Here is a 20,059-nt window from a genome sequence, read left to right as displayed (position 1 = left end):
CACAACCTAGATAGGGAATATAGAATAATGGATCTCACAACCAAGATGGGGAATATAGGATAATGGAACTCACACCTAGATGGGGAATATAGAATAATGGATCTCACAACCTAGATAGGGAATATAGAATAATGGATCTCACAACCAAGATGGGGAATATAGGATAATGGAACTCACAACCTAGATGGGGAATATAGAATAATGGATCTCACAACCAAGATATTGAATATATGATAATGGAACTCACGAACTAGATGGGGAATATAGAATAATGGATCTCACAACCTAGATAGGAAATATAGAATAATGGATCTTACAACCAAGATGGGGAATATAGGATAATGGAACTCACAACCTAGATGGGGAATATAGAATAATGCATCTCACAACCAAGATAGGGAATATATGATAATGGAACTCACGACCTAGATGGGGAATATAGAATAATGGATCTCACAACCTAGATAGGGAATATAGAATAATGGATCTCACAACCAAGATGGTGAATATATGATCATGGAACTCACGACCTAGATGGGGAATATAGAATAATGGAATCCACAACCTAGATGGGGAATATAGGACAATGGAACTCACGACCTAGATGGATCTCATAACCTAGATGGGGAAATATAGAATAATGGATCTCACAACATAGATGGGGGAATATAGAATAAAGGAACTCACAACCTAGATGAGGAATATAGAATAATCAAAACTTAAAATTAATTAATGGAACTCACAATCTAGATGGCAGAATATGATTACAGAGCACAACACAGCATCAAAGATTTCACTGCCATAGTTACTTTCAGTTTGAGGAACATCTGCCACTTGTAATAGCATTACAGTGATCGGGTGTCATGTTAATGCAGACCAATTTCTTTATGCTAAGACATCAGGTTAGACGGCAGCCCAAATGAACAGAGGAGAGATGACAAGACATGAGTAATGTCATCAGCAATAGTTTTCTGCACGTGGCTGCCAACTGTGTGCAGCATGCAAGTCTTTCAAGGACTGGAAAAACAAGAACTGGGATCTTACCTTTACATTTCTCACAGCACTGTCCCGGAGGTGTCTCCTTCATGAGGCAAGTCAGAGCTGGACACTTCTCTTCTTCACACACCACATTCCCGTCCTACACAACACAGGATCTACTTTAGTACACTAGAACATTCCCATCCTACACAACACAGGATCTACTTTAGTACACTAGAACATTCCCATCCTACACAACACAGGATCTACTTTAGTACACTAGAACATTCCCGTCCTACACAACACAGGATCTACTTTAGTACACTAGAACATTCCCATCCTACACAACACAGGATCTACTTTAGTACACTAGAACATTCCCGTCCTACACAACACAGGATCTACTTTAGTACACTAGAACATTCCCATCCCACACAACACAGGATCTACTTTAGTACACTAGAACATTCCCGTCCTTAGGTCCGAGAAACCTTACATCACATTTACTTTGAGTGAGTGAGTGAGTTTTACGCCGCACTCAGCAATATTCCAGCTATATAGCAGCAGTCTGAAAATAATCGAGTCTGGACCAGATAATCCAGTGATCAACAGCATGAACATCAATCTATTGGGAACCGATGACATGTGTTAACCAAGTCAGCGAGCCTGACCATCCAATCCCGTTAGTCGCCTCTTACGACAACCATGGGTTACTGAAGATCAATATTCTAACCCGGATCTTCACGGATCACATTTACTTTCATACCTGTTTTACAATATTAAAGTCTGAGACCAATCTTCCATTAGATGAAGTCTTAGATTAGGTCTGAGACTGATCTTACAAAGCCTGATCATGCATTAAGTCTAAGACAGATTTTAAATTGGATCTGTGACTGGTCTTACCCTACATGAGCACCTCCTGCAGGGATCTGGCTGGAAGGACTGTCCATTCCTGTACAACGTGTCCTCGAAGAAGCAATCCGTACACAGAGGGCAGCACAGGTCTTGGCGGGGATGTGTACACTTGACGATACACTGCTCCCGCTCACACTTGACTCGCCCCATCTGAGGAAGAGTGAGTGAGTTAGTTTAGTTTTACGCTACACTCAGCAATATTCCAGCTATATGGTGGCAGTTTGTAAATAATCAAATTTGGACCAGACAATCAGCAGCATGAGCATCGATCTACGCAATTTGGATACGATGACATGTGTCAAACAAGTCAGTGAGTCTGGCTACCCGATCCCGTTAGTTGCCTCTTACAACAAGCATAGGTTACTGAAGACCAGTTCTAACCCAGATCTTCACGCGTCGAGGAAGCCATAAACAATAGTTAAATTACACAAATTTTCACTCATAATGTCTTCAAAAGCATCAGCAAAACTGTCTAGTCCTACATAAAGCCTCTTCATAAAGAAATCATTTACAAGAATATTACGTCCATTGTGTTAAGATGTTACAAAAGAGAAAGACAATTATGCATATAACAATACAGAAAATGGTCTTAATCAGTTGTGTAGTTATGAGAGAGTGTGGTTTTATGCCATATTCAGCCATATTCCAGCAACGTCTAGACAGTTGATGACATCATAAAGTGAATGTAAACTGGAATATGGATGATAAATAGAAGCTGACTATTGTCTTTTGGTATCAAATATATCCACTATCATCCATATAATTTTAAATTTTAATTTAAGATTTGGTGTTTTACATTTATAAACTTTTATTGATTTATTTGACACTCAGTGAGATTCTCTTGTTAATCACTGATTAACAGCCATCATCACTCGCTCTTCGGGACACAATAATCAAAGCAAATCCTAAGTCATAAAGTAGGACCGCAAATGATTAGTGAATTCTGGGACAATCTAAGTTTATTACTACACATTATACAAGAGGTAGGCTACTTGTGAAATTAACACAATCATCTAATTAAGGCAAGAATAACAAAGTTCCACACATCCTGTGTTGGAAGCAGTGTTGTCAAGTTGTAAATTTACCCTGTGACCAGTGAGGCATAGCTACTGTATTTATGACTAGTGAGCTCAGACATTAGAAATACCATAACAGAACTGATTAGATTTAATAATTATGTCATAAAATTTTAAAAAGAAACTCATTATTAATACAATGTAATTATCATTCCTTTCCATTTGCACCATTGTGAAGACTGACTGACTGAGTATGGTTTTACGCCGTTTTGAGCAATATTCCAGCAATATCAAAATTGAAACACCAGAAATCGGCTTCACAAATTGTACCCATAAAGGGAATCGAACCAAATTCCTTTATTATTGTGCATTTTTAAAGTGAGCGCTTTAACCACTAGGCTACACCATAAATTCAAATTAGCTTGGTAGTTTTAGTTAAAAATTAGTCAATGCCAAACCAAATAGTAAAATTGTAAACATGAAAAATATGAGAAAAATAAAAATTAAAAACCAAATTCTTTATTAAGCATTTTTAAAGTGATAAATGTGCGGATGATGTGACTTCCTATAAATTCTTTTTGGCCTTTGTATTTTCTAATCCTACTGAACAGACACAGCATGGGATTACCTACCTTGCACGTGCAGGACTGGCAGTTGTCTTCAGGGTGCTGGAATCGACTGTCATCAGGATATGTCTGGCCAAGGAACTGGCACACTGAGGACAACAGAGTGACAATGTTGTATATGTTGTAAGAATTCGAGGAAAACTGGTCACGACAGTAACCTGTGACCTGGCACACAAATCCAGGTGTGGCCTAGGTGTGGGTCTATTTCTTGGTTTGTCAGCACCAAACTGGTGCTTGAGGATTTCACCAAATGGGTAAATATTAAGGACCTGCATCATTTTGGGCTTTTTACCCACAACAAGCATACACCCTGTGATATAACTGGAATACTGCATTAAAACCAACTCAATCGCACTGAAGGGAAACACGAATGGTTGTGACTCAATTAAAGGTGTAACTGTAGCTGCCAATACTAGTGATGCAAGTGATGCTCTCGGGTATCACTGATTATGCCAAAGTAAAGGTGATGCTTCAGTTATAGACATGGTGGGATCATTTGTACTTGCATATACAACTGACTGACTGACTGAGTTTGGTTTTACGCAGCTTTTAGCAATATTCCAGCAACATCACGTCAGGGGACACCAGAAATGGGCTACACACATTGTACCCATGTGGGGATTCGAACCGGGTCTTTGGCGTGACGAGCCAACGCTTTAACCACTAGGCTACCCATCACCCCTACATATACAAACCTACATGACACATAACAGAATGTGTTTTCTTCATCGTTGGGTCAAATATTTGTAAACCAACTAGTTTAGAATCAAAAGTGTTATATATGAACTATTATCAGCTGTGCTTAGTAATAAAATATACTGAGACTCAGGATAGTGAGTAGTGCTGAAGTCAGACTATCTTGATACTATCTGTGTACTTATCCAATCACATATCCTGACATCTTATACCCAGCTCCATTTATACTGACTACCACTGTAGGGCTAGATGGGGGCATCATCCACATTCATGCAGACTATAGTCCGTTTGTCTCAAAAGCGGACCGATGAATTGCAATCTAACTCGAAAACTAATAAACATAAAATACTCAATGAAACACTGATCATAATGAAAACGTCACACCAACTCTGAGAAAGGGACAGCCGGATGTGCGAGAAAGGATGGAGACGGCACAGCACAGGTTAATGAATCAATAACTTTGTCGGCGCTTGTGCACATGCTTCTCTAACACCTGGCTGTCCCTTTCTCTGCACTCCTCCCTCGTAACAAATAGTGAACTGTGTCAATATTTTAATGATAGTTTGTTAAACAACTTTTTTAATTTTAGGACATAAATTCTGCAAACAAATCACAGAGCTGATATTTTGATTATGATCACCGTTTCATTGAGTATTATATGTTTATTAGTTTTTGAGTTAGATTGCAATTCATCGGTCCGCTTTTGAGCCAAACGCACTATACCTACAGGAGTGTTATTGTTGTAACTGATATTGAAGCTCTGTGACATACCTGGACATGTAGGGCAGCATTCGTTGGGAAGCTGGACGGGTGTCATACAGCTGACTGGTGGACACGTAATTGTCTGACAGATGATGCTACCTCCCTGGCAACACATTCAAATTGACATATGACTGTCTGACAAATAATGCTACCTTCCTGGCAACACATTAACTAGGGCTGGGAGGGGTCCATATTTTCTATCCGGGTACCCGGCCCCTATTACCCTACCTTACCCAGATACCCGTTACCCGTTAATTCCTGACATCAAATTTGTAAGAAAGGGCAATAATTTTTTCAGCTCAGAGACTAAAAGTTTGAGTTTTTCAATATCTTAACCATGTATTATATTCACATGAAGTGACTGTAATTATGTCTAAATCTTCAAAGACAATGCAACCTTTTAATTCTTGAAAGAATAACCTATTGCATTGTTTAATCTATTAGTCACATGATCATAACGGGTCCGGGTACTGAGACGGGTACCTGGGTCCAACTCATTACCCAGACTAATACTGACTGATGGATGATCCTACCTCCCTGGCAACACATTAACACTGACATATGATTGGCTGACAAATGTTACTGCACGCTGGCATATGATTGTCTGAAGGATGATGTAACTTTGATGACAACACAAACACTAAGACATATGATTGTCAGAATTATAAAAAAACCCATAAAAATGATGTTGTTCACCTGACAACAAATTAACATATGACTTCTCCTTAGAAACTCCCTGAATATCCACTTCAGGGTTACAAAGTTACTTACCATACATGTACACTGTTGACAGGGATCTACATCCGATGCAAAAGATGACATCTCCTTGTGAATCCTGCCCTCGTATAGACAGTCCTGACACTCTGGACAGCAGCCATTGTCCCGAGCAGGATGGCTGCACTTCGACTGACACTCCTGACGGAAACACTGCACGGTCCCACCCTGAAACATAACACATAAATGAATGGTCCCTTGTTCAATAAAGAATGAGTACAGCAACCTTGATTTGTTCACATCTTACACAGAGATAATCACACGAGTATGAGTGTCAGTGTGATTTCCGCAAACTGAATATCAGTTCTTGTATTTCCTGAAATGAAATCCATATAAATCAGCAGCTGAAAGGGCAAGGAATGATTCCATGCCCTTGATATAGTTTGTTGTCCAACGACACAATATACCAGCAAAACGCTGGTGGCCTGTAAATAATGAACACAAGTCTGGACCTGACAATCCAGTGATGGCATGTTGAGTCAATGTTTCGGAAATCAACCAAGCCTTCAAAACTGTTGGTTACCTGGGGACATATTCAACATAAAATCCCCACTGAGGAGGAGTGATGACTTTCAAGGTCACATACTTTAACCACCTAATTCCACACGGCTTATTCATTTACCATGGGTGAGGTGAGGTGAAATTAGGTTTAATGTCATGCTTGAGAATATTTCGCTCATATGACGATGTGCATGCGTGTGTATATGTATGTGCAGCTGCTTGTACTAGCCCAGACTGAAGCTGGTTTTATAGTGCTAGCCCACTGAGATACCATGCCGCAGTGAAGCATGAGTGAGTGAGTTTAGTTTTACGCTGCTTTTAGCAATATTCCAACAACATCCTAGCGGGGATCACCAGAAATGGAGGAAAGTCTGAAATGGTGGTAATATCAAAGGATAATGAAGCGAATCGAAACATCTCTCTATGCAATAAACATTAAGTTGTTATAGACAAAGTCAAATGCTTTATTATTGACTCGCCAACTTCTAGAATGTTGCTATGAAAGAATATATGAATGAAGAATTTACTATCATGTCAAAGTCTGGCAATTATCAATGTAGGTTTATGACTGAGAGCCTACGCTGAAGGCATATGTTTATTTCTGCTGTTATTACAGCTAATTACTCTAGCTCCTGTTAAACAGCAGCCCATGTTTCAACACAGATCTAATTGTTGCTGGTACGCTTGATCTGATGGATCAACAGGAAGCAATAAACTCATCAGTGACCATTTAGGGGGTTGATAATTAAAATAATTTCACCATCAATAGATTGCACTGCTTTAGAGGAAGTTTCAAATCTTCTGGACCTACATGAAATTCACACAGGTGTATCATAGAGCTGTGATATCATAACATGTGTTTAACAATTTATTCCCTTAATTTATTTATTGCAGTATTCATCTAAGAAGCTGCAGTAGACAAAAAGAAGGTAGTAACACAAATATAATGGACATAATAATTATCGTACAGGAAGACCAGTTTCTTTTGTAACACTTTAATCAATTCAAGTGATGGACAAGTTGGTCATCTGGAGGACACACAATATTAAACTGGTTAACTAGCTAGAAACTTACCATTACTACATTCACACCATATACACCACTATTTACAAACATTTTCCAAGGAAACTTTTAAAACAAGTCTTCACTTTGAAATACAGTCTAAAAAGTCCATATGGACAAAATTGTTATCCAATAGAATTTGGAGTAAAAGGCTACAAAGAAACCTTTTTAAAAAAACAAGAAGTTTATTTTCCATCAATCACAGTATTTGGGACACAGTTTATTAGTTATTCAATTTTCTTTCAAAAATAGTTAGAAAATGTTAAAAAGATTTTACAAGGTGTCTGTGAACATAAACTATTGCCGGATGTGATGACTGGCATGACTGGTTTTGGAGTGTGTGCAAGAATGGTTTTATGCCATTTTGCAGTTACACTTAGCAACATCACTACTGCGCACACCGGGATTAGGCTCAACATAGAGTGACCATATCATGGCAATATGAAGCTGTAAGATAAAGGAACCGGATTGGTAAACAAGCATAAGCTTATATGAATGCCAGTCCAGGATACAATGGAAGAGTAAACATGTCAAGATGAACGTACAATGTGAATAATATATAAATCCAAAGCTGCTCCTCAATAGTAAACAATGAACTTCTAATTTCAGTGCCTTAATCTGTCTTAAGTTTTCATCTGTCCCTTTGCAGAACTAAAAGTATTTGTGGCTGTGTGGATGTTCATATTCATGTATATTGTATGCTTATTGTTATTTATGATACCATGTATTTTTGTAATATTGTTATGAAATGTAAGTCGAATAAATGTTGTTTTGTCTGGAGAGGCATTAATATAAGCGTTTTGCTTGTTTGCCAGTTTCTGAACAATGTATCAGAAATAAATATGTTTAAACCAATTTCAGTGCCCTCTTTTATAAATTTAACAGGAAGATCCAAAATAATTTGTTTATATGAAGTTTATACTGTTTAACAATGACTGGTGTTATTTCTTGTTTTTGCAGCATGTATATATCATTCACATTGTACATTCATCATGACGTGTGTACTCTTCCTTCCATTGTATCGCGGAGCGGTATTCATATAAGCTTATGCTTGTTTACCAATCTGGTTCCTTTCTTTGGAAATAGATATGTTTAAATCATATATGAATGTTGCAAAAGTGAGAAATAATGACAATCATTGTTAAACTGTATATGTCATACACATATTTTGACCTTCTGTGACACACATACTCAAAAATAAAATTTAATGGTGAAATCTTTTAAAGCTCCCCTAGAATACATAATTTAAATATTAGCTCTGTATATGGTGTAGTGGATTTGGATATCTGGCCACTAATGTCTTGTATGACGTCCAGGCCTACATTTGAACTCCTCTATCTCTATTATTGGAAACCTTAAAGTGGCAATTTGTAAATTACATTTTAATCATTTTTTCATGAAATCTTTTTTTTCAGATATTGACACAAACCTAGAATTCACTTTATGTCAAAGCATTTTAAAAATGAATCAAAACATAAATGTTTTTTTATCAAATAAAATAAAATTTAAATAACTGAATTAAAAATGAGCTTTAGAGGAAATGGTTGGTTAAAGTAGGCACGATATGAAGGCATTACCTAACATCAATTAGCAAATCTATTTTATGACCTAACTCAAGGTCCTCAAGAGTCCTTAATAAACATCCTCCATAAAAGCCTTGGCATTATACACACCAGTTCCTGTATCTGACCATCATAAGATGGCCACTGTCCTGTGCATATTGTCGTCACAGTTCTCAAGGTAGAATCTGGTGGCAGTGGCACAAGAAATATATTCAACATCTGTCAGATGGTGTGATTCCAGATGATACCAAATATAAAGCCACCTTCCGTTTCATTTGTGATGTGGTAGATACATATAACAGACCAAGACTACTATCGGTAAGTTGCAGTCATTCAAACAGTTCTTAGTTAAACAATAACATCTAGTTACTAGTCAACCTTGCAATTACCAAATGCCATTTTTCAAACAAAATCCTATCGATTTAGCTTCACATAACAGAAAAAGGGAAATTAATGGATGTCAATTTCTGTCATGAGGAACACAATGTGTTAGAGTATATTTAAACACCTTCATCAGGTGCAATTTCTTAGGAGAAAGACATAAGCGATTATTAAATTTCATATAAATACTTTATGGCCATAAAAGTTCAGTCAGCAGTTCCACAAATATGGATATCCTTCAATCAGTTCACAACTTTATTGTTAAAAGCAAAAGATTTTAGCAATTTTAAATTCATGTAGAAAGGATAACAGTATTATCATATTTTTCCAGACACCACTGACTCCAAAATAGTGGCTTTATATATTCCATTTGTGTAAGTGTAGATTATGTTTAGCACTATCTTGTAAAACGTATTACCAGCTGTGTCAACCCATTACCTGCACAGGTATTTACATAAGCAAGTTTTGCTTTTTAAGATCCAGATTTCTTTTGAAATGACAATAAATTAAATCATTAAAACAGGAAAAGTATATTGTAGTTTTGACCCAAAACAACTTCTATAAGTACCCCTAAAACTATGTGAACTTGTCTAAGCACAATGAAGCCTTTCAAGGCACTGTGTGTATAGTTACAGACTGGCTGCTTATAGCACTGCTACTGTACAATTACAAGCAGAATACTTGGACTCTTTTGTTAAACAAACAACATAGTACTAAACCCATCACCCTGTAGAATACCTCTATCCTATCATCACCCAAGCTAATCTGCTTGCTAAGCCCTTCCAACACTACAATCACCAGCTTGTGGAGATCGGTGTTGATACTATCCCAGATTTAAACAAAACTTACATTTTCTTTATTTTCTAAACTATTTGTTTAGATTTATTGACTGCATTAGCAGTCTGTGTTTGTCCATGTTTCTATTACATGTTTAGGGTTTGTCTGACCTTCAGAAACCAAAGGCAGACAGTGTGTCCAAAGGATCAAAGCATGAATTTAGCGATGGAACTAGTATATTCTTATTTGAAACTATGACTTTGATAGCAGAGGTTAAAATGCATTTTATCAATATTTGAAGACTTATTGTTTAAGTATGTTGTCAGATCAAGTTTGAGGTAAATGTTAAAAACACCTCACAGAATTACAAAATATGATAAAAAAAATAATCAAACTATATTTTGCAAATAAAATCAGAAATTCCATTAGCACTAAACCTTTGCCTATCATACAAAATGTACCATTTTAAAAACAAATTGTATAATTCCATATACAGTGAAACTCTGAGTCCAAATTTAAAAAAGTATGCTAACTTCGGATCACGCCATTGTCAGATAATACTATGGAAACTCTGTCTTGGAAGTAGCGATTTGAATTCTCACCTTGTTGATAGGCAGTTAGCTGAAAACCCCTCCTGTCCTTGTGGCCATTCCACAGAGGATCCATTACATTATTTTTTTTGGTGTCCTCATTTTAATCATTTGAGACAAAACAAATACTTCTACGCCAAAGGATTTGATATCAAAACTATCCTGTACAGTGATAGCCGATTTAATGATATTGAAGGTAATAATCTAACAACATCAGTCCACAGTTATATTCAAGTAACAAATCGATTCACTAAAATATAAAATCTAACAACGATACTTAACAACTCTATTAAGTATCATTATCACCAGTTTAAGTCCAAGAAACTTCACTTGGTACCCATCATCAACAATGTGGATTTGTTTTGTTTTCCTTAATTAACGTGTGACATCTGAGTGTGTATGTTCCATATTAACATTAACATATGCATTAACATAGGCAAGTTTGCCAATCCCCCAAAAGCCTGTCCTATGTAAAATTATACAGATATGTCATCAGAGGAAAATAAATATTGTTTAAACCATATACTGTGAAACTGTGTGGAAAACATTGTATTCATCTCAAAATTTGGGCAAGAATTGTTAACAGACAAAATAGTCCTGGTATCGTCTTGCGCAATTTAAAAATAATGTACTAACAGAATTAGAGAAAATGAATCCTAAGAAGCACCAAAGGAAGAGATTACCAAATGTTAATCATCCAATCTATCTTATGACCTAACTAAGGATACAATTAACTGTAAAACACAAATAGACAATAGAAGTCCATTATAAACAGACTGACATTATCAGTTTCAGGACTTTGCAGGACCGATGAGATGATGTTCACTGCACCACTGTATGTTGCCATCAATAATGTCACTCAGTGTTCCAGCTTCTGTCTGAGGCCATATATCTAACACACAGTCTGAAACACTCCAGTCAGAAATCTGTTCAAAATATGACTGAGGTATTTGGCTAGATGGTACCATATATCAAGCTACCAACTTTAATAATTGTGATGGGGTAGCTAAAGACAGAAGACCGAATTACAAACCATATTGGTAGGTTACAATTCTTGGAAGTAACATATATTAAAATTGGGATTACATTTTCTAGTACTTATATTAGGCTGGAAGGACTGATTCCATATTGGATGAAACATATCTGCTGAATAAGCACCTATCACTGTAATATCTTTACAAAACTTTAGAAAATTGCAGAAAAATGTCAAATGAAAAAAATGTCAAGTCACATGTGTTCAATGTCCAAGTAACTATGGAAAGAGGCCAGTACTCTTAACACAATACGATGTTGTAAATACCTACTAAAACCTTTAAGCTTATTCTATGTAAAATGAAGCTTTCCAAGAGACTGTATGAATAATTACAGACTGGCTGCATACACCCCAGCTACTGTACAAGCAGAATGTTGGGATTAATTTGTTAAATAAACAACACCGATTAACCCCATCCCCTTGCAGGAGACCTATATCCTATCATCACCCAAGCTAATCTGCTGGCTGAACCCTTCCATCGCTATAATCGCTGGCTTATGGAGATCTGTTTTCATTTAAGATGTAAAACAACATTTATATTATCTGTACCTTTCTAAACAATTTGTTTTTATTTTAATGACTGGATTAACATAATCGTCTGTATTTGTCCTCATTCCAGGACACCATATTCGGGGATGGTCTTACACATAGGCCTGATGCAGACAGCTTATCATATTGTGTCCAATGGTTCAAACTATACAATGACAAAAAAATCATAAAGAGCAAGATCAATAAAGTAGTGTATTCTTTTTCAAAACAAGGAATTTGATTTCATAAATTTTGTGGTTGATATGAAGCCCATTTCTGGTGTCCCCCGCCATGATATTGCTGGAATATTGCTAAAAGTGGCGTAAAATGTTACTTATTTATCATCTATATTCTTAATTCCATATACAGATTCCAGCATGCTGCACTATATATTTATACTGCAGTCTTATCTCTTGAAAACTAGTGTGGTTTAAACATATTCATTTCTGATATATTGTTCAGAAACTGGATCGGCAAACAAGCAAAAAGCTTATATTAATGCCTCTCCAGACATAACATTTATGCGACTTGCATTTCATAACATTATTACAAAAGTACATGATATCATAAATAACTTTAAGCATACAATATCTGGGTAATTCTAGGTTACTACACATTGTAAACTAGTGTCATTCCTATCATAAACATTCCTAGTCAAAATGTCAAGAAAAAACAATTTAAACTTTTACATTTACACAATCTATATTTTAGCCAAACTTTTAATACAACTGATGGTTAAATTGTCATTTGTTCCAATTTTCACATGTATTCTGTGATTCCCTTTTCTAAACTATCATAATAATCATCAATAGTATTTTACTCATCAGATATATCACTCTATTCATATTCTGACCATTCAGAAATATTTTTATTAAAATATTTACACATTATATGGAACATGTTGAATACATAAAACGTATATATGTATTGCAACTTTTTATAACCCACTGATTTGAATAATTATAAACTTGGTGATATAGCCTGGTGGTCATATTCCGTTTTTTAAATATTATTTGAGAAATAATTTTAAAAAACCCATCTTTATTAAATTTGCATGATTCATTTGTACTGTAATATTTTCCATCGTATATCAGTTCATGCTGTAATACAAACGCCCATTAATTGTTGTACTAATTCCTCCAACAGACTGGCCAGTCTTCAGCTAAACATTAAAACATTTGTCATTGTAGTTGAAAGTAAAGAACCCAAATCCTGACCAGACACCTGTTGTTTGGTACTTGTCTACCACAACACTGCAAGCCCACAAGCCTGGAGATGAGTCACTGTTGTCTGGAAATTGTACTACTCCTTGCCCACAAGCCTGGAGATGTGATTCCATGAGCCTCATCATAGTGACAATACCCTTTTTGGAAAACCCAGTTTACCTTGATTAACCCAGACAATACCTGTTAAGGATAGTCAATGTTGATTAATTAGTTAAGACAATGACCCAGCCACCCTGTTGAGGATATACTGTCACCTCGTTAACAAGCTGGGCCAGCTTGCTCCAATGTGTACTTCAGTCCGCTGTCACAACACATCCTGCCCCTCACAAGGGCCCTATTTAGCCCCTATTCTGCCCTAATCTACTGTCACAACCCTGCACACTGAGCAATACCTGTGAGGGTGGGTGACAACTCAGTGTCACCCCACTGGTATATAAGGGTCTGGGAGTGGGATGGCAACTCAGATCACTCTCTGCCAGCATCTGACAACAGTTCAGCCAACACTGGCAGCAAGTCATGTACAAGCTAATACAGAATATCAGACATGGATGGAAGTGGGAACCACTCTTAAGGTAAGACACCCAGATGGTGTAAACATATTTATTCATGAAACGAATGGATTGGCAAAGTTTTATATTATTGCGGCTCCGATACAATTTAAAAAGGTAAATAAACCAAAATTATCATACAGAATAATCACATGACAAACCACAAGGTTAGAGAAAAGTCAGATAGACCAACAGCAATTTCATTATAACAATTTCATTACATTCTTAAAGAAAGCTAACCATACTTGGTATCTAGTCCAACACAACGACTGGCAATTTTGATTTTTCCTTAGCAGTTACCACATTCACATGTGTCAGCATCAACTTTTTTCTCTTGTTCTCTGGTATCTTTCTTGTAATGACTACTTCAATGTTATCACAGTTTGATACTGGGGTACAGAGGCTACTTTCACCCTGCCCAAACTTGCTTACTTGGGAACCTTGTATCATCCAGTGCCAGTTGAACACAACTACTAGCACTTTTTGATGCTAGGATTCTTGGTTAGCATATACCACATTCTTACAGACAACAAGCAAGAGGCCACCAGCACATTTCTCTTCTCTGGTATCATTCTCGTGATCACCATTCACATGCGTTATCACAGTTTGATACTGGGGTAGGGAAGTGTCATTCTCATCCTTTCCACAGCATCACTTTCTACCACTGCCACATATCCAAGTATCTGATTGTGCTTGTGTATTCTAACAACTAGCACTTCCAGATGCTGGGGTTCAAAGCAGTTTTCACATCCAGTTCCAGTGGTTCCTCTTCTGACAAGATTTCAGTTTTTCTCTCCAGTCCTGGTATCGTCTTGTGCAAGTGTCAAAAGCAACTAGCACTTTATGATGCTAGGATTGGAAGAGAAGCACACCTACAATTCCTGCATCAGCATCAACTTTTATTCTTCTGTTCTCTGGTATCTTTCTTGTGATGACTACTTCAATGTTATCACAGTTTGATACTGGGGTACAGAGGCTACTTTCACCCTGCCCAAACATGCTTACTTGGGAACCTTGTATCATCCAGTGCCAGTTGTACACAACTACTAGCACTTTTTGATGCTAGGATTCTTGGTTAGCATATACCACATTCTTACAGACAACAAGCAAGAGGCCACCAGCACACTTCTCTTCTCTGGTATCATTCTCGTGATCACCATTCACATGCGTTATCACAGTTTGATACTGGGGTAGGGAAGTGTCATTCTCATCCTTTCCACAGCATCACTTTCTACCACTGCCACATATCCAAGTATCTGATTGTGCTTGTGTATTCTAACAACTAGCACTTCCAGATGCTGGGGTTCAAAGCAGTTTTCACATCCAGTTCCAGTGGTTCCTCTTCTGACAAGATTTCAGTTTTTCTCTCCAGTCCTGGTATCGTCTTGTGCAAGTGTCAAAAGCAACTAGCACTTTATGATGCTAGGATTGGAAGAGAAGCACACCTACAATTCCTGCATCAGCATCAACTTTTATTCTTCTGTTCTCTGGTATCTTTCTTGTGATGACTACTTCAATGTTATCACAGTTTGATACTGGGGTACAGAGGCTACTTTCACCCTGCCCAAACTTGCTTACTTGGGAACCTTGTATCATCCAGTGCCAGTTGTACACAACTACTAGCACTTTTTGATGCTAGGATTCTTGGTTAGCATATACCACATTCTTACAGACAACAAGCAAGAGGCCACCAGCACACTTCTCTTCTCTGGTATCATTCTCGTGATCACCATTCACATGCGTTATCACAGTTTGATACTGGGGTAGGGAAGTGTCATTCTCATCCTTTCCACAGCATCACTTTCTACCACTGCCACATATCCAAGTATCTGATTGTGCTTGTGTATTCTAACAACTAGCACTTCCAGATGCTGGGGTTCAAAGCAGTTTTCACATCAGAGTTCCAGTGGTTCCTCTTCTGACAAGATTTCAGTTTTTCTCTCCAGTCCTGGTATCGTCTTGTGCAAGTGTCAAAAGCAACTAGCACTTTATGATGCTAGGATTGGAAGAGAAGCACACCTACAATTCCTGCATCAGCATCAACTTCAACTTTATTCTTCTCCATTCTCTGTTCTATCTTTCTTGTGATGACTACTTCAATGTTATCACAGTTTGATACTGGGGTACAGAGGCTACTTTCACCATGCCCAAACATGCGTACTTGGGAACCTTGTATCATCCAGTGCCAGTTGTACACAACTACTAGCACTTTTTGATGCTAGGATTCTTGGTTAGCATATACCACATTCTTACAGACAACAAGCAAGAGGCCACCAGCACACTTCTCTTCTCTGGTATCATTCTCGTGATCACCATTCACATGCGTTATCACAGTTTGATACTGGGGTAGGGAAGTGTCATTCTCATCCTTTCCACAGCATCACTTTCTACCACTGCCACGTATCCAAGTATCTGATTGTGCTTGTGTATTCTAACAACTAGCACTTCCAGATGCTGGGGTTCAAAGCAGTTTTCACATCAGAGTTCCAGTGGTTCCTCTTCTGACAAGATTTCAGTTTTTCTCTCCAGTCCTGGTATCGTCTTGTGCAAGTGTCAAAAGCAACTAGCACTTTATGATGCTAGGATTGGAAGAGAAGCACACCTACAATTCCTGCATCAGCATCAACTTTTATTCTTCTGTTCTCTGGTATCTTTCTTGTGATGACTACTTCAATGTTATCACAGTTTGATACTGGGGTACAGAGGCTACTTTCACCATGCCCAAACTTGCTTACTTGGGAACCTTGTATCATCCAGTGCCAGTTGTACACAACTACTAGCACTTTTTGATGCTAGGATTCTTGGTTAGCATATACCACATTCTTACAGACAACAAGCAAGAGGCCACCAGCACATTTCTCTTCTCTGGTATCATTCTCGTGATCACCATTCACATGTTATCACAGTTTGATACTGGGGTAGGGAAGTGTCATTCTCATCCTTTCCACAGCATCACTTTCTACCACTGCCACGTATCCAAGTATCTGATTGTGCTTGTGTATTCTAACAACTAGCACTTCCAGATGCTGGGGTTCAAAGCAGTTTTCACATCAGAGTTCCAGTGGTTCCTCTTCTGACAAGATTTCAGTTTTTCTCTCCAGTCCTGGTATCGTCTTGTGCAAGTGTCAAAAGCAACTAGCACTTTATGATGCTAGGATTGGAAGAGAAGCACACCTACAATTCCTGCATCAGGAACTCTTATTCAACTTTTATTCTTCTTTTATCCTCTGTTCTCTTGTATCTTTCTTGTGATGACTACTTCAATGTTATCACAGTTTGATACTGGGGTACAGAGGCTACTTTCACCATGCCCAAACATGCGTACTTGGGAACCTTGTATCATCCAGTGCCAGTTGTACACAACTACTAGCACTTTTTGATGCTAGGATTCTTGGTTAGCATATACCACATTCTTACAGACAACAAGCAAGAGGCCACCAGCACATTTCTCTTCTCTGGTATCATTCTCGTGATCACCATTCACATGTGTTATCACAGTTTGATACTGGGGTAGGGAAGTGTCATTCTCATCCTTTCCACAGCATCACTTTCTACCACTGCCACATATCCAAGTATCTGATTGTGCTTGTGTATTCTAACAACTAGCACTTCCAGATGCTGGGGTTCAAAGCAGTTTTCACATCCAGTTCCAGTGGTTCCTCTTCTGACAAGATTTCAGTTTTTCTCTCCAGTCCTGGTATCGTCTTGTGCAAGTGTCAAAAGCAACTAGCACTTTATGATGCTAGGATTGGAAGAGAAGCACACCTACAATTCCTGCATCAGCATCAACTTTTATTCTTCTGTTCTCTGGTATCTTTCTTGTGATGACTACTTCAATGTTATCACAGTTTGATACTGGGGTACAGAGGCTACTTTCACCATGCCCAAACTTGCTTACTTGGGAACCTTGTATCATCCAGTGCCAGTTGTACACAACTACTAGCACTTTTTGATGCTAGGATTCTTGGTTAGCATATACCACATTCTTACAGACAACAAGCAAGAGGCCACCAGCACACTTCTCTTCTCTGGTATCATTCTCGTGATCACCATTCACATGCGTTATCACAGTTTGATACTGGGGTAGGGAAGTGTCATTCTCATCCTTTCCACAGCATCACTTTCTACCACTGCCACGTATCCAAGTATCTGATTGTGCTTGTGTATTCTAACAACTAGCACTTCCAGATGCTGGGGTTCAAAGCAGTTTTCACATCCAATTCCAGTGGTTCCTCTTCTGACAAGATTTCAGTTTTTCTCTCCAGTCCTGGTATCGTCTTGTGCAAGTGTCAAAAGCAACTAGCACTTTATGATGCTAGGATTGGAAGAGAAGCACACCTACAATTCCTGCATCAGCATCAACTTTTATTCTTCTGTTCTCTGGTATCTTTCTTGTGATGACTACTTCAATGTTATCACAGTTTGATACTGGGGTACAGAGGCTACTTTCACCCTGCCTAAACTTGCTTACTTGGGAACCTTGTATCATCCAGTGCCAGTTGTACACAACTACTAGCACTTTTTGATGCTAGGATTCTTGGTTAGCATATACCACATTCTTACAGACAACAAGCAAGAGGCCACCAGCACACTTTCTCTTCTCTGGTATCATTCTCGTGATCACCATTCACATGCGTTATCACAGTTTGATACTGGGGTAGGGAAGTGTCATTCTCATCCTTTCCACAGCATCACTTTCTACCACTGCCACGTATCCAAGTATCTGATTGTGCTTGTGTATTCTAACAACTAGCACTTCCAGATGCTGGGGTTCAAAGCAGTTTTCACATCAGAGTTCCAGTGGTTCCTCTTCTGACAAGATTTCAGTTTTTCTCTCCAGTCCTGGTATCGTCTTGTGCAAGTGTCAAAAGCAACTAGCACTTTATGATGCTAGGATTGGAAGAGAAGCACACCTACAATTCCTGCATCAGGAACTCTTATTCAACTTTTATTCTTCTTTTATCCTCTGTTCTCTTGTATCTTTCTTGTGATGACTACTTCAATGTTATCACAGTTTGATACTGGGGTACAGAGGCTACTTTCACCATGCCCAAACATGCTTACTTGGGAACCTTGTATCATCCAGTGCCAGTTGTACACAACTACTAGCACTTTTTGATGCTAGGATTCTTGGTTAGCATATACCACATTCTTACAGACAACAAGCAAGAGGCCACCAGCACATTTCTCTTCTCTGGTATCATTCTCGTGATCACCATTCACATGCGTTATCACAGTTTGATACTGGGGTAGGGAAGTGTCATTCTCATCCTTTCCACAGCATCACTTTCTACCACTGCCACGTATCCAAGTATCTGATTGTGCTTGTGTATTCTAACAACTAGCACTTCCAGATGCTGGGGTTCAAAGCAGTTTTCACATCAGAGTTCCAGTGGTTCCTCTTCTGACAAGATTTCAGTTTTTCTCTCCAGTCCTGGTATCGTCTTGTGCAAGTGTCAAAAGCAACTAGCACTTTATGATGCTAGGATTGGAAGAGAAGCACACCTACAATTCCTGCATCAGCATCAACTTTTATTCTTCTGTTCTCTGGTATCTTTCTTGTGATGACTACTTCAATGTTATCACAGTTTGATACTGGGGTACAGAGGCTACTTTCACCATGCCCAAACTTGCGTTACTTGGGAACCTTGTATCATCCAGTGCCAGTTGTACACAACTACTAGCACTTTTTGATGCTAGGATTCTTGGTTAGCATATACCACATTCTTACAGACAACAAGCAAGAGGCCACCAGCACACTTCTCTTCTCTGGTATCATTCTCGTGATCACCATTCACATGCGTTATCACAGTTTGATACTGGGGTAGGGAAGTGTCATTCTCATCCTTTCCACAGCATCACTTTCTACCACTGCCACATATCCAAGTATCTGATTGTGCTTGTGTATTCTAACAACTAGCACTTCCAGATGCTGGGGTTCAAAGCAGTTTTCACATCCAGTTCCAGTGGTTCCTCTTCTGACAAGATTTCAGTTTTTCTCTCCAGTCCTGGTATCGTCTTGTGCAAGTGTCAAAAGCAACTAGCACTTTATGATGCTAGGATTGGAAGAGAAGCACACCTACA

At 38.2% G+C, this 20,059-nt stretch overlaps 1 protein-coding gene across 1 annotated transcript in view; it reads right to left on the bottom strand.

Annotated features, from left to right (window-relative positions):
* The window catches only part of LOC124268473 (kielin/chordin-like protein), a gene marked incomplete at its 5' end in the record, with an annotated part of 49,022 nt that overhangs the window by 13,231 nt on the left and 15,732 nt on the right, over nt 1-20,059 (bottom strand). Inside the window, 5 exons of the mRNA XM_046703453.1 lie at nt 1,045-1,138; nt 1,882-2,043; nt 3,542-3,624; nt 5,003-5,096; nt 5,765-5,935. Coding sequence (XP_046559409.1) covers nt 1,045-1,138; nt 1,882-2,043; nt 3,542-3,624; nt 5,003-5,096; nt 5,765-5,935 — 604 coding nt within the window. The remainder of the gene's footprint in view (nt 1-1,044; nt 1,139-1,881; nt 2,044-3,541; nt 3,625-5,002; nt 5,097-5,764; nt 5,936-20,059) is intronic.

Source organism: Haliotis rubra, unplaced genomic scaffold, assembly GCF_003918875.1.
Source record: "Haliotis rubra isolate DU_JTF1 unplaced genomic scaffold, ASM391887v1 Scf1382, whole genome shotgun sequence".
Lineage (NCBI taxonomy): Eukaryota > Metazoa > Mollusca > Gastropoda > Lepetellida > Haliotidae > Haliotis > Haliotis rubra.
Note: the sequence above shows the minus strand (reverse complement) of the source record. Positions and strands in the feature narration are given on the sequence as shown.